This window comes from Saccoglossus kowalevskii, chromosome 7 (genome assembly GCF_978046115.1).
Source record: "Saccoglossus kowalevskii chromosome 7, keSacKowa6.1, whole genome shotgun sequence".
Classification (NCBI taxonomy): domain Eukaryota; kingdom Metazoa; phylum Hemichordata; class Enteropneusta; family Harrimaniidae; genus Saccoglossus; species Saccoglossus kowalevskii.
In genome coordinates this window covers 13,229,992-13,251,545 of record NC_140647.1, presented here as the reverse complement: position 1 = coordinate 13,251,545, position 21,554 = coordinate 13,229,992, and the positions used below count along the sequence as shown (strand labels likewise).

Sequence of the window (21,554 nt, the reverse complement as noted above, 5' to 3'; positions counted from 1 at the left end):
CGTTAAATACACTGAACTTTTATATGCATGAGGTGCCTTATAGTCGTTTGCAAAGAATAGGCATCCAGGTTTATTTATGGAACGCCCACAAACAGAAGTTGTCGATGTCGCTCCAGGCCACGTCGAAGGCACATGTTCCTTGATCATCTTTTTCCCAACCCTCATTAACGCTTTGCTCTTGCACATTAATTTTATTTCGTTAGGAGATATCCCACCATGACTTTTGACTGAAATGCTGTTCGTAATGGCAGATAGAAAATGTACTTACATAAGCACATGGTGGGTCTGCACACTGTGTCACTGTACATTTCATATTTCCAGCTTCAAGGCATTCGCACCTTTCACATTCGTCAACAGTCCATATGTCTCCGACCTGTTATAGATTGTACATGTTGTTACTTCAATTCAGTGTTTGTATGCTCACAATGTATCACGTACTGACTGTGTTTGCTTGGCGACAGGGTTATTCTCGTGGAATGTTGTGTTGAGAATAGTATACTCAGCTATGGGATGTTGTTCTCAGTTCAGAATATGGTGTCCAGTTAGAGAACGATATTTTGTTTACAACAAAGGGTTATTACGTTTATATTATTACAGTACAGTATTATATAACTAATTATATACATTTAACAAAACAAAAAAATACTAACCGCAATATAGTCAAGTTGTGATTGTCCCTGTTTATGGCATCGATCTACGTGAATAAAAAACAATATAATTGAACGCATAGTTTAAACATGTGATCAATTAGTTGAGTGAAGAACTCGAAATTGGTTTTTGACAAGCTACCCTTATATGTTAAGTAAACATTGCCTGACCGTTCTGGAACCGCTTAGACTAGTATACCATACCTATGGGCACACATTCACAACATATACCATCGTCGGCCCCTTCGTTGATGAGTTCTTCGTCCTAAATAAAATAAATAATGAGTAGGGGTAATAAGATGAGTGATTTACTCCTACATGTTATTTAACTCGTGTACCCTGAGACACTACATCATAGTAGTAAAAAAACACAATGCACAATATAAAGTGAACTACCGATATTTGTATGACTGTTGTTTTGCATGAAATTGTTTGTTTGAATCTCGATAATGACATATATTTACCGGGCCACAGATTTTCTGGCAATGTTCACCACAATCTGTATAGCACTCTGCTGTGCTTGACCATCTTGCAGTGCAGATAGTACATTCGTCTGGAATCCACTGTTCGCCAATCTTTTGTTGAGAATAGATTGTTGAAAATAGATTATAGTACGAATATAGTGAGAAAATGTTAACGGAAGTATTTCATGTAACCCATGGACGAAATCAACATATCCTTCACCACAAACACAACTTATAATTATATAATAGACGGTAGATGATCAGGTTTTCTTCATGTCCAATAATTTTTGAGACGCGAAAGGACTTTTGAAATTCGCAAAGCTTAAATCTTACTTGCGTTGAAAAGAAAGTGTCATTAGTTAAATATAAACCGGTACCTCATAGCTTACGCCATTGTGTTCACATGTACATGTATCAACACATTCCATCCCGTCCCAGAACATGTCCTGTGGACAAGCACACCCGGGTTGGCACGTCGTGATCTGACACTCAATCGCTGGATCTGAACATGTCCTCAGACAAGCACACTGTTCCATAAATACCTGGCCATGTTGGCATTCTGTTGTCGAATAAAAATACTCATATTCAGAAATATATAATTATGTCTCCAACAATTATTATATGCAATGAAACATGAAAAACGTTACAATTCTTGCCTTGAATACAGTAACAACATTCTTCCTCCCCATATTCTACAAGCTGTTTGCCAGGTCCACAATCGAGGTTGCAATATGTGAAGGCTTCCTCTTCAATGCGTACAGTATGAATGGCGCACATACTACTATGACATTCATCAATCACAACCATGTCACCAAACTGCGAAGAAGAAATGTTACAGTAATGTACCAAGAAAGATTGATTCTAAAATATGTCCTAGTATTTTAGGACATTAATAATTAACAGCAATCATTCTTAAAATTGTCGTACATCGCTGTATGTGGCAGTTAGATTCACCGGTCACCAAAGTCATGTGCAATTTATATTAATGAGGATTGGTGGGAAGTATGTCATTGGAGTTACCTTATACAATTGAGAATCATAATAACAAGGACAATCGACTATTTCAATACACTGATTTCCTTCTAGAATCATGCCAGCAGGACAATAACATCCGGGTTGACATAATTCACATTGTTTATTCGGATCCAATGCCATATCTTGACAATGTAGGTCACATCCACAGTTCCTGTACTCAAATGGTGGTGCACAGACTGCAACGAAATATAAATTATGTTGCTAGACATGTATGATTAAAAAAAACTAAACGTAAATACTGTATTAGTGGTTTTCGACACTAATGTTTGATACTTACATTGTGTTGTTGTCTCTAAAAATGTAAACAAAATATTGAATAGAATATTAGAATGAGTATTTACATTTAATCAATGTTATCGAGTGCGTTAAAGGACGTTCACTACTAAATATTACTGAAGTAGGTTTCCTAAACTTGTCTTACCTGGTGTTATTGGTGGATTTGTTGTACTCTGTTGTGTCGTGGAAGCCCATGAAGACGAAACAGTAGTGTATGGTGATACTGGAAGAAATATAAAAAAAAACTAATCAATACACATTTAGACAACGATCACCATGACAACCGAATGTGTATTTAGTTTAAATCGTCGTCATATAATTCACACACGTTGACATACCCGATGACGTGAACAAAGTTGTAGACCAAGGTGGTGATGGTGATCCACTTGGTGTACCTGTTTACAAAACGAAAACAAGAGCACCACATATTTAGACTATGACATATAGTTTGTCTTTTTTATTTTGTTGTAATCAAACACACTTAATAAATGTAAAATTTAATTACTATTGATATGAAACTCACTGGTTATACCAATAATTATTCTGTGTCAACAATTTGGTGATTTGATAATATAGTTTTTGTGATCATTTGCAATATTTATATATCTAAATATTTAAATGAGTATCATATATCAGCATTTGTGTGTATTCGTTACGAAGAAGAAATATTCAATTAATAATACTTTTGCCTGTTGTTTTTAACATGACATAACTTAAGTGATTTCCGCATTACAAGCGGTGTGTATATGAAAACCTTTATCTCAGCGTTATTATATTCATTCACACACTACATTCACACACTACATTCACACACTAATTAATGCGGTGTATAATACGAGTGTGTTGATGCAACATTTCCATAATAACACCAATTTCAATTGCACATGATACAAGTACAATGCTTCACGCTGAAATGACCCGAAATGTATTTTACAAATAAAACAAACCATTAACGTTACTATACGTACATACATAACCAACATAAAGATAACTTGTGTTAAAAACGGATTCCTAACTAAGATTTCGGATCTGAGGCTATTAAGAACATGAATTACCTACACTAATTGTGAATAATATCGCAGCTAATTTTGAAGATTACATAATTTTTTAAAAAGCTTGTTTCAAGTGCATTTCAATAATTATTATAGATGAATAAATATAAAATATAAAGAGAGTAAGACGTATGTCTTACTTGTCATGACACGTGTGGTTGTGGTGCCTTCGGGCGTTGTTTTCTCAGTCGTTATTACAGTTGTATATGTAGTTGTCGAGACTGGTTTGCTTGTAGACAATGATGTGGTGGTTGGTATAATAGAAGTTACTTCGTGGGTGGTGGTTTCTGTCGTTGTCACTGAAAAAAAAATCAGTAATTCACCAAAAAGCGTTCTAAACAGAGAACACGTTGAGATCACCATTTTAATTGTTAAAATATCACAACGGATAATGGATCTTTTACCCTTGGCATGTTTGACATAACTATCATATATAATTTGTTTGAGGTCATATTTTCCGGTCAGCATTACACGTGGGGAGAAATGTTAGAAAATAGTGTATCATCGAATTATTATACACTCCTATGGACAATTGCACCACATCTGTTTTATTGGTAAGGGAAAAATGTCTTTACAATCGTGAGACGAACAAGAAATACTTTTCGACTGAAAGAGATGCATTTTACAAAATTATGCTATTTATATGAGCAAATTACCTTCCACACATGTATACAGTATAACAATCATTGTCGGTTTGTTGGTATAACTATCATCACTTCCTGTAAATGTTATCATCATTACATAAATTTCGCCAATGTTCTCGTCCAAAGCATTTCTTTTTTCAGTGGTAGCATCGGTGTTTCCAGGAAACATCTGTGGAATTAATTACATTAAATACGAACTATTACTTCATTCTGTTGATCAAAAATTCAGATATACTTTATGAGTGACTTAACAGTTAAACGTGTATTTTCGCAACAGGGAAATTACTGGTTCGACTCCAGTGATTGACTCCCCATTGCGACGGCATAGTACTACTTTCCCTTCAGCTTAGCCACTTGTACTATCTACTGTTGTGTGAAAAAACTGGGGATTAACATAAATACATATACGAAATCATATTCAGTCCAACGAAGTCATTGTTCTATCCAGCGTTTTGTGATATGCGTTATTATGTGAATAGTGCTCATGGCAATAAAATCATTCAACTTTGTATATTTACAAAATGTGCATGATATATTAATTATATGAAATCGACGGTAATCCTGTGCAAGAATGAGCAAGTTACGCTGACTGATTAAACTTCAATACAGAATACTATAAACCAAATGTCATACCTCCTCGATATTGAAACCCTCGTCAAGCAAACTGGGATAATCTTTAGGTTCGCAGTTAGTTGGTAGATAAGCAGGATCTCCTTGTCGAGGAGCATGTAGACGACAGTAGGAGTCACTTCCATCACTGGATACTTCAACTGTGTATCTATGAACAAATTCTTCGATGTCATCTTCTTCCATATATCCGAATGTTCCAATACTACTAATTCGTGTCGCTTCTAATAATGTGAGCTTTAACCATTGTACCGTGTCGTGTTTTGAAGGCGTCCATGGACCAGGTGGACTATTCAAAAGGTTTGATGGATGCCTTTCAAATTCCCAAGATGATGCTTCAGCGCTAATTAAAACTACTTCTGTTGCTTGCATATCTTCATCGCAATAATCTATGTATATAAGACATTTATAATAATGAACGTTATTTATTATCACAATGTTCGTTCTAATTGAATAGTTATTACGTAACAACATAAGTATGTTACTTGACGATTGGCAAATAGTCAAAATATATACTATTGATAAGTTTTATGTTGCAATTCCTATACTGACCTATTATGACGGTGACGCCAGTAGTTCTTTCCACAGTTGTAGTGATGAATGGTGTCATTGTAGTTTCAACTGATGATGTTGTAATAACAGATGACGAAGTACTTAACTCTTCAGTCGTAGTAGCACTGACTGATGTTGTATTGATTGGAACTGTGTATGACATATATGTAAAAAAAATTGTTTACATTTTATAAACACCAATGTAGAGTTTAGGTCTGTCATTTTGCACGAGAAAACGTCACAGTTACAGATATGCCAAAAATTAACACATGTATTTTAAATATATGTGGAAGAAATTAGCTAGCTTCAGTATATATACTGGAAGTGCAACACACGTTACCAAATCAGTCTCGCAAAAAGAAACAAGCATGAAATATTCATTACTGTATTCGAAAATATCACAATAACTGGTCATGAAACGAACTTACGTGATGTAGTTGATTCAGAAGTAGTTGATAAAGCAGTAGTCGGAACCATTGTTGTAGTACTTTCATACGTAGTAGTTTGTAGAGTAGTTTCACCCTCAGTTGTGGTTTCTACTGTAGTAATTTCAGTACTTGATCTTGTTGGTTGGCTACTAACAGTAGGTACAGATGAAGATACAACTTTCGTGGTCATTTTCGTTGACGATGGAGATGTCATCTCTGTAATAAAAAAAAACAATTTGCTATTCCACCTACAGTAACGTCGTATATTACTGTCATATAATCACACATTCAAGTTACAATGACAATACACTGAAAAATTGAAACCACCTGTATGGTAATTAAATTAAACAAATTTTCTGTTCTATATTCTTTGTTATAGATATATATGTCTTAAGAATTTCAATGTCAGCCGTATATGCCATCTATCATTGTTATTTATTTTAATTTTCGAATATATGGAATAAAATAATCACCGGTTGTTGAGGTCTCGCCAGTACTGGGCCACATTGTACTCTTTTCTGTTGTTTCTATAATAGTTGTGGTGAAGAATGGTGTCGATGTAGTTTCAATGGTGGACGTTGTAACCACAGACGATTCTGTACTAAACTCTTCGGACGTTGTAGCAGTCACTATTGTTGTTGTATTGCCTCCTGTTAATAGAAAGACGAAAAACGATTGTGAAGCATGATATAAAATGAATAGTAGGCGCAATTGCATTTGGTATATTTATGTGCTTTTAAATTTGTGTGGAATGTTGTCTTATTTAAATTTCATATGGTAATATTCACGTTACAAGTAACAATTTGTTTTACGGATTGTTGATGTGACCAAAAATAGTTTCTTGTTGGCAAAGACAGATTGTGACAGTGGTGTTATTAACAACATTGGATTTAACAAGACATCAAAATGCAATAGAATTTGCGATATAATTCCCGATAAAATTAAAATACAACCAGTTTTCTCAAAACAATTACATACAATGATCGGTGAACAAGGTGTTGTTGACATGTTATTCGCACGATTGATCAAATTCATATTCACAATTTAAATATTGATGTAATATATGGGACTAGATACAGAGAAGTATAGCCTTAAAATTCTATCACTAAAGTGTGACATCCAGATGTCATATAAAAACCTACCTAATGAGGTTGACGATTCCGTCGTGTCAATATCTGCAACGAACGCAAAGAAATTTGATATTAGTCATTATACATATGCAACCATTGATTTGACTGTTTCTGACAAGTGTATACTATGTAACGAGCAATTTGTTGCTTTTAAGGTTTACAAAACATATAAAGTAACACTGAATACCCAATACGAAGGATTGTATTATTCTCTTCTTCCCTTTTTCTGTGACACTAACACACATAATCTACAAAGTCACAAATATCTAACGTGTTTCAAAACATGACGACTCAACTCACATATATTGACGGGACATCCTCTTATCTGTATTCTTAAACTTATACCACCATTCCATTCTAGTGGTTTGATTCTCAACCCAGTAGCAATCACAATAACAGGAAAGTAGATTGGTCTAATTGTCTCCGAGTCACTCGGACCAACGAACGCCTGTAAAGATAAACACAAGTACAAAATAAGGTTTAGTGGTGTGCTATTATATATCTCGTTTTAGCGAAGCGGTCTGACAAGGTGGGATGCAATATACAGGAATTATGTATAGTCAGTGATATGACTTTGACTGTGTATGATGGTATTTATTTTTTTCACTAAAAACTCAACTGGATGTTATGCATTTGCTCCCAGTGAACATTTTTTAGATTCTACATTATACAATGTCCGTTTCATTTATAATAGCTTTTCCCAGCCCCTACTTTTACTAGTGTTTTCCGGATCGGATTCACTGAATGAGGAACGCGCATTATTGGCGCCCCCTCTAGATAATGTACATATACCATCTTGACTGGCACTTGCACCCACAACGTACACGTCGGGAGTAAATACAGATTAATCTTCAGTGTTGAGATATATTCAGTGTTGTGTCAAATTTATACAGTAATTAGTTGTAAAATTGCCAAACGACTTGCATGGCCTGAACGTTGTTGGACATTTTTGAATATAGTTTATTCAAAGGCAAAGCTCTTGAAGTGTGTCCCACCCTTAATGAGGAGCAGTATTCCGATAAGAGTGTGAAATCTGCAGTTCAGTCGGCATATGTATTGCTGCCCGAAAATTATATACAGAGATTTAAGCTTTGCTAGATTATATACACACATTTCGGGGACGACTTTCTAAAGCAGCCGGGGTGGCCCCTGAGACATCTTAAGGTGTCCCAGATTGTTATGAACAAGAAGTTTGATATGAAGGTAAAGGCCCACCAATTCAGTCGAGGTGACAAAGTCTTAGTAGTAATGCCTTTTGTGAACCCCCTAAGATGATAGGTGTATTGGTGTTGGTGATCAGAAAATAACCCTTGGGCGTTTGATTTGTCACAATTATATCCACAAACTGCTGTATTCTGAAACCTTATCCAACTAGTCATCTGTGTTGAGCTATTTATGCAACCTTACTCTTTGAAAATAATGCATATGGCCATGCGTTGCAGCCAACACATGTTTCGAGATAATTCCTTTCCAATACGTGATGTGGGACTGATAGAAGCAAAACAGTCTGCAGTGTTTTTTGGTTCTTTGGTTCCCGTCTCTACGCGAACATTGTTGAAGTAGCGTGAAATTGTGGTTAGCTTCTCTGAATTCCTTGAGGCCTCGTAGTTTGAAGTTAGGACTCTGATCTCGCTGTCGAAATTACTGTGTGTGACTGAAATCTCACTGAATTTACAGGTTGCAAAATTCGGACCTATGTAGAGTAGGTTATTCTGAGCTGGCTATTATCAATATTATTATTGTAATGTATTTTGCAGACCGGTGTGTAATTTATATTACTCCTGCTAATGGTCTACGATTATTGCCTTCACTGTTCCTTCCCGGAATGCGGCATATTTGTGGCCATGTTCGTATTTCCGTTTATAACACCTTGACAATTAAACTGTAAATTTAATACACAAATTTTATATATGATATTCTTACCACTGGATTTCCATTATGTAATATAGGGAACCATATGTTGCCATCCTGTGTAAACTCCACGTTGAATGATGTTACATACTGTCCATCTTTTCCACCACCTTGTATCCTAATTTCGGATACCTTAAACGGTACGTGATTGAATAAGTCTATATATTCCGCACGCGAGTCTTGTTCTGGTGACCATGATAAATTACCATCCAGTTGGGCTAGTGGTTCATCAGAGCTGATACTGTCAACTGACGATGACGATGGTACAGCGTTGTAATTGATTACAGTTGGTTCCATATTATCTTGACACGGTACTAAAAAATAAAATACATAAAAGGATTTCGTTCACTTGTGGTTCCGAACAAATACTTACATTGCGTATTACAAGCATGAAATGTACGCTTCTCTGTGTATGTTACATTATGTGATATTAAATATAAATATTTCATATTGATAATGGTTAATCATCATTTATTATGGTAATTTTAATGAACAGATAGTCACATCTAAACATACCAAGCTGTAAACAAGATCGTTCAACATCAGCCACGCATCTACCGTTAAGCCATTTGGTGTACCCTTCATTACACTGGCATGAAATACACTCATCGATCTTTCCACAGGATTCAGATAAATTTGGAGGGTCGGGAGGGCATGTTACGTCACAGTTACACATCTTATTGCAGTCTGTTGATAAAATATATGTATTGAATTGTTGTAAAATAATAGGTGTATATCAAATAAATACGTTAATTAATCAACTCACAACATTCCACTACGTACGTATATATCACAGAATAATTTATTTCTTAAGTTCAAAACACAATTCATATTACTAACTCGGTATATATTCAGTTGTTGAAATCTGAGTTGTAATTATCTGAGTCGTCGTTATTTCTGTGGTTGAAGTAGATTCTCCGGTTGTTGACTGCGTTGTACTTGACAGTAATGTGGTTCGATTGGTTGTTGGTTGTGATGCAGTTGAAGGAACAGAAATGGTAGTTTCAGTTGTTTGCGCCTCTGTAACTCGATAAAACAATAAATGTAATAAAAAACTGTGCGCGCAATCACGTGGAGATATTTATTTACATAAAACAAACGACTAATTAAGTTAAATCGAGTTTTAGCTGGGCAACATCGTATCAATCTCTTAATTGAGTTGTCAATTATTATTCACAGATGTCGTAATGACATTGCACTTACCACTGAATGTAGACATTCCTTCTGTAGTGGATTTTTCAATTGTTGTCGCTTCTACGGTGCTTGTCCCGGTAGATGTACTCGTAAGACCATAAGTAGTAGTAGCAGTTTCCGTAGTTGTGCCTTCAGGAGTACTCACTACAGTTGATGTACTTTCTACTACTGTTGGAACTAAATAAACGTATGGTTAAATTGAATTACCTTTACTACATACAATTAGTTTAACCAAATTTAAGACAAGTCGAGGTTTGCGTTGTTTTCTGGAACAAAAACTTAGTACATTAACGTAATAACTATTGCTAAACATTTCATTGCCTATGCAGATATTATTTACACATCTGACAAAATTTAACAGTTCCAATACAGTTATACCAAATACATAAAGAATATATAAAGAAACTCACCTGATTCAGATGTCATAGATCCAGTTGCTATTGAAAACAGAATGACGGACTTCAATCATATGACATATATTTATATCAATAAACAATGTTGTGTTGATTTCAACGAATTGAGTGTAAACATAACATTCATTTATACTACACAACATACTTACTTACTTACTTACTTACTTACTTACTTACTTACTTACTTACTTACTTACTTACTTACTTGGTAGGTAAGTGTATTGTGAAGAGTGAAAAGTTTTGTGTCTTACTTGTCATAACACGTGTGGTTGTGATGCCCTCTGGTGTTGTCTTCTCAGTAGTTATTACAGTTGAAGATGTAGTACTTGGAACTGGTTTGCTTGTAGATAACGATGTAGTTGTTGGTAGAGTAGAAGTTACCTCGTGGGTGGTGGTTTCTGTCGTTGTGACTGTAAATTACAAAACATATTCAGTCATGTATCAGGCTGTACTCAAAGCATATGACACGTTGACATGTTTCTGTTGAAATCAGAGTATAAATGAGGGGACGCATAATGTAACACGCTGAAAAGTAGTGTATATCATTGTGTCATCAAACTATCGTAGCCACACACGGAGTCATTGCAGCGTATACATTTTAAGGGTAAGGATTTTTAAAATCGTGTGATGCATGAGAAAACTACTCCACACAACGATATGCGATCGAAACATTTTATAAAATTATACTTTCATACAAGTAAATTACCTTCTACACATGTATACAGTATAACAATCATTGTTGGTTTGTTAGTATAACTATCATCGCTCCCTGTAAGTGTTATCATCATTACATAAATTTCGCCAATGTCCTCGTCCAAAGCATTTCTTTTTTCAGTGGTAGCATCGGTGTTTCCAGGAAACATCTATGGAATTAATTATAATAAATACGAAATATTATCCAATTATGTTCAACAAAAATTTCAACATTCTGTGTGCCATAATTGTTAAGCGTGCATGCCTGCAGTCAGGGACTTCAGTAGTTGACTCCCCATTGCTAGGCATAGTACAACATTCACTCAAACTGGATACCTGGTACTAGTAACTCTTATACCAAACAACTGTAGACAAATATAAGTACATATACAGTAAAATTCAAGCCAAAGCGAACGTTATTCTACGGATTGTTTTGTATCCTTGGTGATGTGAATGGTGATGGCAGCAACAGCTGGACACTAACTTCAAAAGGTTTTCATGGTAAAAACAGCGTTCACGTTTGTATATTTACAATAATATTCATGTAACATATATTATATGAAACCGACTGGAGAAGACAATGGCATTCAAGGATGAGCAAGTTACGCTGACAGATTAAACATCGATATAGAATACATGTACTATAAACCCAATGTCATACCTCCTCGATATTGAAACCCTCGTCAAGCAAACTGGGATAATCTTTAGGTTCGCAGTTAGTTGGTAGATATGCAGGATCTCCTTGTCGAGGAGCATGTAGACGACAGTAGTCACTTCCATCACTGGATACGTCAACTGTGTATCTATGAACAAATTCTTCGATGCCATCTTCTTCCACAAATCCGAATGTTCCAATACTACTAACTCGTGTCGCTTCTAATAATGTGAGCTTTAACCATTGTACCGTGTCGTATTTTGAAGGCGTCCATGGACCAGGTGGACTATTCAAAAGGTTTGATGGATGCCTTTCAAATTCCCAAGATGATGCTTCAGCGCTAATTAAAACTACTTCTGTTGCTTGCATATCTTCATCGCAATAATCTATGCATATAAGACATTTACAATAATGAACAATGAATTTATTATCACAATGTTCGTTCTAATTGAATAATTATTACGTAACAACATAAGTATGTTACTTGACGATTGGCAAATAGTCAAAATATATACTATTGATAAGTGTACACAATACACACATTTTGTTTTTATTTTGCAATTCCTATACTGACCTATTATGACGGTGACGCCAGTAGTTCTTTCCACAGTTGTAGTGATGAATGGTGTCCTGGTAGTTTCAACTGATGATGTTGTAATAACAGATGATGAAATACTTAACACTTCAGTCGTAGTAGCACTGACTGATGTTGTATTGATCGGAACTGTGTATGACATATATGTAAAAAAATTGTTTACATTTTATAAACACCAATGTAGAGTTTAGGTCTGTCATTTTGCACGAGAAAACGTCACAGTTACAGATATGCCAAAAATTAAAACATGTATTTTAAATATATGTGAAAGAAATTAGCTAGCTTCAGTATATATACTGGAAGTGCAACACACGTTACCAAATCAGTCTCGCAAAAAGAAACAAGCATGAAATATTGATTTCTGTATTCGATAATATCAGAATAACTGGTTATGAAACGAACTTACGTGATGTAGTTGATTCAGAAGTAGTTGACAAAGCAGTAGTCGGAACCATTGTTGTAGTACTTTCATATCTAGTAGTTTGCAGAGTAGTTTCACCCTCAGTTGTGGTTTCTACTGTAGTAATTTCAGTACTTGATGTTGTTGGTTGGCTACTAACAGTAGGTACAGATGATGATTCAACTTTCGTGGTCATTTTCGTTGACGATGGAGATGTCATCTCTGTAATCAAAATAACAACAATTTTTTGCTATTTCACCTACAGTAACGTCGTATATTACTGTCATATAATCACACATTCAAATCAAACACGTGTTTGACAATACACTGAACAATTGAAACCACCTGTAATTAAATTAAACAAATTTTCTGTTCTATATTCTTTGTTATAGATATATATGTCTTAAGAATTTCAATGTCAGCCGTATATGCCATCTATCATTGTTATTTATTTTAATTTTCATTTTCGAATATATGAAATAAAATTACCGGTTGTTGAGGTCTCTCCAGTACTGGGCCACATTGTACTCTTTTCTGTTGTTTCTATAATAGTTGTGGTGAAGAATGGTGTCGATGTAGTTTCAATGGTGGACGTTGTAACCACAGACGATTCTGTACTAAACTCTTCGGACGTTGTAGCAGTCACTATTGTTGTTGTATTGCCTCCTGTTAATAGAAAGATGATAAACGATTGTGAAGCATGATATAAAATGAATAGTAGGCGCAATTGCATTTAGTATATTTATGTGTCTGGCTTTTAAATTTGTGTGGAATGTTGTTTTATTGAAATGTCATAATATATGGTAATATTCACGTTACAAGTAACAATTTGTTTTACGGATTGTTGATGTGACCAAAAATAGTTTCTTGTTGGCAAAGACAGATTGCGACAGTGGTGTTATTAACAACATTGGATTTAACAAGACATCAAAATGCAATAGAATTTGCGATATAATTCCCGATAAAATTAAAATACAACCAGTTTTCTCAAAACAATTACATACAATGATCGGTGAACAAGGTGTTGTTGACATATTATTCGCACGATTGATCAAATTCATATTCACAATTTTAATATTGCTGTAACATATGGGACTAGATACAGAGAAGTATAGCCTTAAAATTCTATCACTAAAGTGTGACATCCAGATGTCATATAAAAACCTACCTAATGAGGTTGACGATTCCGTCGTGCCAATATCTGCAACGAACGCAAAGAAATTTGATATTAGTCATTAAACATACGCAACCAGTGATTTGACTGTTTCGGACACGTGCATACTATGTAACGAGCAATTTGTTGCCTTTAAGGTTTACAAAACATATAAAGTAACACTGAATACCCAATACGAAAGTTTGTTTTATTCTCTTCTTCCCTTTTTCTATGACACTAACATACATAATCTACAAAGTCACAAATATCTAACGAGTTTCAAAACATGACGACTCAACTCACATATAATGACGGGACATCCTCTTATCTGTATTCTTAAACTTATACCACCATTCCATTCTAGTGGTTTGATTCTCAACCCAGTAGCAATCACAATAACAGGAAAGTAGATTGGTCTAATTGTCTCCGAGTCACTCGGACCAACGAACGCCTGTAAAGTTAAACACAAGTACAAAATAAGGTTTAGTGGTGTGCTATTATATATCTCGTTTTAGCGAAGCGGTCTGACAAGGTGGGATGCAATATACAGGAATTATGTATAGTCAGTGATATGACTTTGACTGTGTATGATGGTATTTATTTTTTTCACTAAAAACTCAACTGGATGTTATGCATTTGCTCCCAGTGAACATTTTTTAGATTCTACATTATACAATGTCCGTTTCATTTATAATAGCTTTTCCCAGCCCCTACTTTTACTAGTGTTTTCCGGATCGGATTCACTGAATGAGGAACGCGCATTATTGGCGCCCCCTCTAGATAATGTACATATACCATCTTTACTTGCACTTGCACCCACAACGTACACGTCGGGAGTAAATACAGATTAATCTTCAGTGTTGAGATATATTCAGTGTTGTGTCAAATTTATACAGTAATTAGTTGTAAAATTGCCAAACGACTTGCATGGCCTGAACGTTGTTGGACATTTTTGAATATAGTTTATTCAAAGGCAAAGCTCTTGAAGTGTGTCCCACCCTTAATGAGGAGCAGTATTCCGATAAGAGTGTGAAATCTGCAGTTCAGTCGGCATATGTATTGCTGCCCGAAAATTATATACAGAGATTTAAGCTTTGCTAGATTATATACACACATTTCGGGGACGACTTTCTAAAGCAGCCGGGGTGGCCCCTGAGACATCTTAAGGTGTCCCAGATTGTTATGAACAAGAAGTTTGATATGAAGGTAAAGGCCCACCAATTCAGTCGAGGTGACAAAGTCTTAGTAGTAATGCCTTTTGTGAACCCCCTAAGATGATAGGTGTATTGGTGTTGGTGATCAGAAAATAACCCTTGGGCGTTTGATTTGTCACAATTATATCCACAAACTGCTGTATTCTGAAACCTTATCCAACTAGTCATCTGTGTTGAGCTATTTATGCAACCTTACTCTTTGAAAATAATGCATATGGCCATGCGTTGCAGCCAACACATGTTTCGAGATAATTCCTTTCCAATACGTGATGTGGGACTGATAGAAGCAAAACAGTCTGCAGTGTTTTTTGGTTCTTTGGTTCCCGTCTCTACGCGAACATTGTTGAAGTAGCGTGAAATTATGGTTAGCTTCTCTGAATTCCTTGAGGCCTCGTAGTTTGAAGTTAGGACTCTGATCTCGCTGTCGAAATTACTGTGTGTGACTGAAATCTCACTGAATTTACAGGTTGCAAAATTCGGACCTATGTAGAGTAGGTTATTCTGAGCTGGCTATTATCAATATTATTATTGTAATGTATTTTGCAGACCGGTGTGTAATTTATATTACTCCTGCTAATGGTCTACGATTATTGCCTTCACTGTTCCTTCCCGGAATGCGGCATATTTGTGGCCATGTTCGTATTTCCGTTTATAACACATTGACAATTAAACTGTAAATTTAATACACAAATTTTATATATGATATTCTTACCACTGGATTTCCATTATGTAATATAGGGAACCATATGTTGCCATCCTGTGTAAACTCCACGTTGAATGATGTTACATACTGTCCATCTTTTCCACCACCTTGTATCCTAATTTCGGATACCTTAAACGGTACGTGATTGAATAAGTCTATATATTCCGCACGCGAGTCTTGTTCTGGTGACCATGATAAATTACCATCCAGTTGGGCTAGTGGTTCATCAGAGCTGATACTGTCAACTGACGATGACGATGGTACAGCGTTGTAATTGATTACAGTTGGTTCCATATTATCTTGACACGGTACTAAAAAATAAAATACATAAAAGGATTTCGTTCACTTGTGGTTCCGAACAAATACTTACATTGCGTATTACAAGCATGAAATGTACGCTTCTCTGTGTATGTTACATTATGTGATATTAAATATAAATATTTCATATTGATAATGGTTAATCATCATTTATTATGGTAATTTTAATGAACAGATAGTCACATCTAAACATACCAAGCTGTAAACAAGATCGTTCAACATCAGCCACGCATCTACCGTTAAGCCATTTGGTGTACCCTTCATTACACTGGCATGAAATACACTCATCGATCTTTCCACAGGATTCAGATAAATTTGGAGGGTCGGGAGGGCATGTTACGTCACAGTTACACATCTTATTGCAGTCTGTTGATAAAATATATGTATTGAATTGTTGTAAAATAATAGGTGTATATCAAATAAATACGTTAATTAATCAACTCACAACATTCCACTACGTACGTATATATCACAGAATAATTTATTTCTTAAGTTCAAAACACAATTCATATTACTAACTCGGTATATATTCAGTTGTTGAAATCTGAGTTGTAATTATCTGAGTCGTCGTTATTTCTGTGGTTGAAGTAGATTCTCCGGTTGTTGACTGCGTTGTACTTGACAGTAATGTGGTTCGATTGGTTGTTGGTTGTGATGCAGTTGAAGGAACAGAAATGGTAGTTTCAGTTGTTTGCGCCTCTGTAACTCGATAAAACAATAAATGTAATAAAAAACTGTGCGCGCAATCACGTGGAGATATTTATTTACATAAAACAAACGACTAATTAAGTTAAATCGAGTTTCAGCTGGGCAACATCGTATCAATCTCTTAATTGAGTTGTCAATTATTATTCACAGATGTCGTAATGACATTGCACTTACCACTGAATGTAGACATTCCTTCTGTAGTGGATTTTTCAATTGTTGTCGCTTCTACGGTGCTTGTCCCGGTAGATGTACTCGTAAGACCATAAGTAGTAGTAGCAGTTTCCGTAGTTGTGCCTTCAGGAGTACTCACTACAGTTGATGTACTTTCTACTACTGTTGGAACTAAATAAACGTATGGTTAAATTGAATTACCTTTACTACATACAATTAGTTTAACCAAATTTAAGACAAGTCGAGGTTTGCATTGTTTTCTGGAACAAAAACTTAGTACATTAACGTAATAACTATTGCTAAACATTTCATTGCCTATGCAGATATTATTTACACATCTGACAAAATTTAACAGTTCCAATACAGTTATACCAAATACATAAAGAATATATAAAGAAACTCACCTGATTCAGATGTCATAAATCCAGTTGCTATTGAAAACAGAATGACGGACTTCAATCATATGACATATATTGATATCAATAAACAATGTTGTGTTGATTTCAACGAATTGAGTGTAAACATAACATTCATTTATACTACACAACATACTTACTTACTTACTTACTTACTTACTTACTTACTTACTTACTTACTTACTTACTTACTTACTTACTTACTTACTTACTACTTACTTACTTACTTACTTACTTACTTACTTACTTGGTAGGTAAGTGTATTGTGAAGAGTGAAAAGTTTTGTGTCTTACTTGTCATAACACGTGTGGTTGTGATGCCCTCTGGTGTTGTCTTCTCAGTAGTTATTACAGTTGAAGATGTAGTACTTGGAACTGGTTTGCTTGTAGATAACGATGTAGTTGTTGGTAGAGTAGAAGTTACCTCGTGGGTGGTGGTTTCTGTCGTTGTGACTGTAAATTACAAAACATATTCAGTCATGTATCAGGCTGTACTCAAAGCATATGACACGTTGACATGTTTCTGTTGAAATCAGAGTATAAATGAGGGGACGCATAATGTAACACGCTGAAAAGTAGTGTATATCATTGTGTCATCAAACTATCGTAGCCACACACGGAGTCATTGCAGCGTATACATTTTAAGGGTAAGGATCTTTAAAATCGTGTGATGCATGAGAAAACTACTCCACACAACGATATGCGATCGAAACATTTTATAAAATTATACTTTCATACAAGTAAATTACCTTCTACACATGTATACAGTATAACAATCATTGTTGGTTTGTTAGTATAACTATCATCGCTCCCTGTAAGTGTTATCATCATTACATAAATTTCGCCAATGTCCTCGTCCAAAGCATTTCTTTTTTCAGTGGTAGCATCGGTGTTTCCAGGAAACATCTATGGAATTAATTATAATAAATACGAAATATTATACAAGTATGTTCAACAAAAATTTCAACATTCTGTGTGCCATAATTGTTAAGCGTGCATGCCTGTAGTCAGGGACTTCAGTAGATGACTCCCCATTGCTAGGCATAGTACAACATTCACTCAAACTGGATACCTGGTACTAGTAACTCTTATACCAAACAACTGTAGACAAATATAAGTACATATACAGTAAAATTCAAGCCAAAGCGAACGTTATTCTACGGATTGTTTTGTATCCTTGGTGATGTGAATGGTGATGGCAGCAACAGCTGGACACTAACTTCAAAAGGTTTTCATGGTAAAAACAGCGTTCACGTTTGTATATTTACAATAATATTCATGTAACATATATTATATGAAACCGACTGGAGAAGACAATGGCATTCAAGGATAAGCAAGTTACGCTGACAAATTAAACATCGATATAGAATACATGTACTATAAACCCAATGTCATACCTCCTCGATATTGAAACCCTCGTCAAGCAAACTGGGATAATCTTTAGGTTCACAGTTAATTGGTAAATATGCAGGATCCTCTTGTCGAGGAGCATGAAGACGACAATAGGAGTCACTTCCATCACTGGATACTTCAACTGTGTATCTATGAACAAATTCTTCAACGCCATCTTCTTCCACAAATCCGAATGTTCCAATACTACTAACTAGTGTCGCTTCTATTAGTATGAGCTTTAACCATTGTACCGTGTCGTGTTTTGAAGGCGTCCATGGACCAGGCGGACTATTCAAAAGGTTTGATGGATGCCTTTCAAATTCCCAAGACGATGCTTCTGCGCTATTCAAAACAACTTCTGTCGTTTGCATATCCTCATCACAATAGTCTGGCCATATAAAACATGTAAAATAGAAAAAAAACATATATTATTATTATCACATTGTTCGTTCTAATTGGAAAATTATTATGTAACAACATATATATGTTACGTGTCGATTGGAAAGTAGTCAAAATGTATGCTGTTGATAGGTGTACAATACACACATTTTGTTTTAATGTTGCAATTCCTATACTGACCTATTATGACGGTGACGCCAGTAGTTCTTTCCACAGTTGTAGTAAAGAATGGTGTCATTGTAGTTTCAACTGATGATGTTGTAATAACAGATGATGAAGTACTTATCTCTTGGGTAGTAGTAGCACTGACTGTTGTTGTATTGAATGGCACTGTGTAAATAGAAGTCAATAGAATTTAGAAATATGGCAAATTTGTTCTGGGGATGATTGTAAAGTACACCAATTTGCTTTGATACTCGATTTAATACAATATATTCACGGTTTTTTTTTTCTCTTGTATTCTGTTAACAAAGTAACGTTATTGTAGAATAGGGGTGAGTATTCAAATCTTGAAAATACATTCTCGACGATAAATTGTCCTTAAATAGGTTTAAATAAGACACAACACGATATCGACTATTTATCAATTATATAATATTACCAGACACAATTTTTCCAATCACTCTCGATTGTGTTTAATGTGTTTTATATTGTTTCATTGTGTTGAACTGAAGAAGTTGGATACTGTTCATGATATGTGTATGATATGTGTACTTCAGTTTTTCTTGCGAATCATTGCATTTCGAATTATGAAGGTTGTCATTCATCAAACAGAATCATTTGGTATGTATAGGTTGTATAAAAGTAATTACTACGCACAGTTTCCTCAAATAAACGATTCGCAATAAAATAACGAGACCACCCTGAAAGAACAGCTCATCTGTCGTTTCGTCGCCTTTGACTTCCACTTACATTAAGCATGAAGCTGTTTGGTTATTGTGGATTAAAAACATGTATATACCACAGTTTTATTACGGAAATCAGCAGCAGCTCATAAACCCTGCGACGTGCGTCAAAATTTAATAAATCATTCAATGTGCGTTTGATTAAATGGTAAACAAGGCAAAAACACGTACGTGAAGTTGATGATTCAGAAGTGGTCGATAAAGCAGTAGTCGGAGCTTGTGTTGAAGTGCTTTCGAACTTGGTAGTTTGTAGAGTAGTTTCGCCTTCAATTGTTGTTGCAACTTGAGTAATTTCAGTACTTGATGTTGTTGGTTGGCTGCTAACAGTAGGTACAGATGAAGATTCAACTACAGTGGTTATCATCGTTGATGATGGAGTTGTCATCTCTGTAATATAAAGACAAATATATATCACTGAAACACATTCTAGGTTTTCATAATTTTCTGCAAAAAATTCGCTATAGCTACAAATGCCGATATGTTCATTGTTGATAACATGATATAGACATCATGACAATAGAGTGGAAGGCCAACTCTCGTCAGTGGAGAACGCCTCATGATATTGCCACATTGTTCGTTGTCTATTAGACAAGGTCACGTGACAACAGTCTTAGGTGAAAGGGCAAATTACAGTGTATTGAACTTAAAATAAGTATAAAAATGGCAATTTGAATTCAATTACGAATACAATTTAAACTATGAAGTACAATATAAATTTATTTTCAAAGAAACGTGGAATTTCTATTAATATATATATATATATATATATATATATATATATATATATATATATATATATATATATATATATATATATATATATACAGTGGCAATACTAAAATATATGTGGCCCTCCTCCGTTGTTGTATATATTTTTCCGGAACAGATATAGAGAAGTATTAGTTACAATTTCAACAGGACAGGTTATTACTTGTTTAAAAAAGGAATTCTATCTTTGTTGTAGATATTTAGCCACGTATTGTTATTTAAAAACATCTTATTTCTTAGTCTTATCTTATCTTAGTTATCATTCATGTATCACATATAACTCACCTGTGCTTAACTGTGAAGTTGTAGATGTCTCTCCAGTAGTGGGCCACATTGTATTTTCTTCTGTTGTTTTCTTAACGGTAGTGGTGTAAAATGGTGTTGACGTAGTTTCAATAGTGGACGATGTAACTACAGACGATGCCGTGCTTACTTGTTCTGTCGTTGTTGACGTCAATATTGTTGTTGTATTACCTTCTGTGAACAATAGCGTAATATCTCATTATAATAAAAATGAATTACGTATTCGTAAAACGTACAATAATTGTTGAATGACACTTTATAATATATGGCCAGCATTTGTTCACACAATTATATGTCCCCGTTTCTGAAAGTTAGCTCATATTATCCCTTAACATGTCATCTTTGAAAAAGTATCACAGAATTCACATTATGCATTACCATTTAAATTT

The 21,554-nt window shown here is 34.9% G+C and overlaps 1 protein-coding gene across 1 annotated transcript in view; it reads right to left on the bottom strand.

Annotated features, from left to right (window-relative positions):
- The window catches only part of LOC102801021 (uncharacterized), a 47,155-nt gene that overhangs the window by 17,518 nt on the left and 8,083 nt on the right, over window positions 1-21,554 (bottom strand). The window contains exons 18-59 of the mRNA XM_085501119.1: window positions 21,148-21,339; window positions 20,266-20,481; window positions 19,370-19,519; window positions 18,796-19,178; window positions 18,148-18,304; window positions 17,693-17,851; window positions 17,388-17,414; window positions 16,987-17,154; window positions 16,624-16,803; window positions 16,300-16,470; window positions 15,796-16,097; window positions 14,173-14,320; window positions 13,885-13,917; window positions 13,206-13,382; window positions 12,723-12,938; window positions 12,296-12,445; window positions 11,728-12,107; window positions 11,080-11,236; window positions 10,625-10,783; window positions 10,371-10,397; window positions 9,970-10,137; window positions 9,607-9,786; window positions 9,283-9,453; window positions 8,779-9,080; window positions 7,156-7,303; window positions 6,868-6,900; window positions 6,199-6,375; window positions 5,726-5,941; window positions 5,298-5,447; window positions 4,752-5,134; window positions 4,131-4,287; window positions 3,615-3,773; window positions 2,761-2,817; window positions 2,568-2,645; window positions 2,424-2,438; window positions 2,132-2,322; window positions 1,768-1,927; window positions 1,489-1,670; window positions 1,112-1,222; window positions 852-912; window positions 651-694; window positions 269-373 (exon numbers count right to left, since the gene is read on the bottom strand). Of these exons, the coding sequence (XP_085357245.1) occupies window positions 269-373; window positions 651-694; window positions 852-912; window positions 1,112-1,222; window positions 1,489-1,670; window positions 1,768-1,927; window positions 2,132-2,322; window positions 2,424-2,438; window positions 2,568-2,645; window positions 2,761-2,817; window positions 3,615-3,773; window positions 4,131-4,287; window positions 4,752-5,134; window positions 5,298-5,447; window positions 5,726-5,941; window positions 6,199-6,375; window positions 6,868-6,900; window positions 7,156-7,303; window positions 8,779-9,080; window positions 9,283-9,453; window positions 9,607-9,786; window positions 9,970-10,137; window positions 10,371-10,397; window positions 10,625-10,783; window positions 11,080-11,236; window positions 11,728-12,107; window positions 12,296-12,445; window positions 12,723-12,938; window positions 13,206-13,382; window positions 13,885-13,917; window positions 14,173-14,320; window positions 15,796-16,097; window positions 16,300-16,470; window positions 16,624-16,803; window positions 16,987-17,154; window positions 17,388-17,414; window positions 17,693-17,851; window positions 18,148-18,304; window positions 18,796-19,178; window positions 19,370-19,519; window positions 20,266-20,481; window positions 21,148-21,339 (6,800 nt within the window). The remainder of the gene's footprint in view (window positions 1-268; window positions 374-650; window positions 695-851; window positions 913-1,111; window positions 1,223-1,488; window positions 1,671-1,767; window positions 1,928-2,131; window positions 2,323-2,423; window positions 2,439-2,567; window positions 2,646-2,760; window positions 2,818-3,614; window positions 3,774-4,130; window positions 4,288-4,751; window positions 5,135-5,297; window positions 5,448-5,725; window positions 5,942-6,198; window positions 6,376-6,867; window positions 6,901-7,155; window positions 7,304-8,778; window positions 9,081-9,282; window positions 9,454-9,606; window positions 9,787-9,969; window positions 10,138-10,370; window positions 10,398-10,624; window positions 10,784-11,079; window positions 11,237-11,727; window positions 12,108-12,295; window positions 12,446-12,722; window positions 12,939-13,205; window positions 13,383-13,884; window positions 13,918-14,172; window positions 14,321-15,795; window positions 16,098-16,299; window positions 16,471-16,623; window positions 16,804-16,986; window positions 17,155-17,387; window positions 17,415-17,692; window positions 17,852-18,147; window positions 18,305-18,795; window positions 19,179-19,369; window positions 19,520-20,265; window positions 20,482-21,147; window positions 21,340-21,554) is intronic.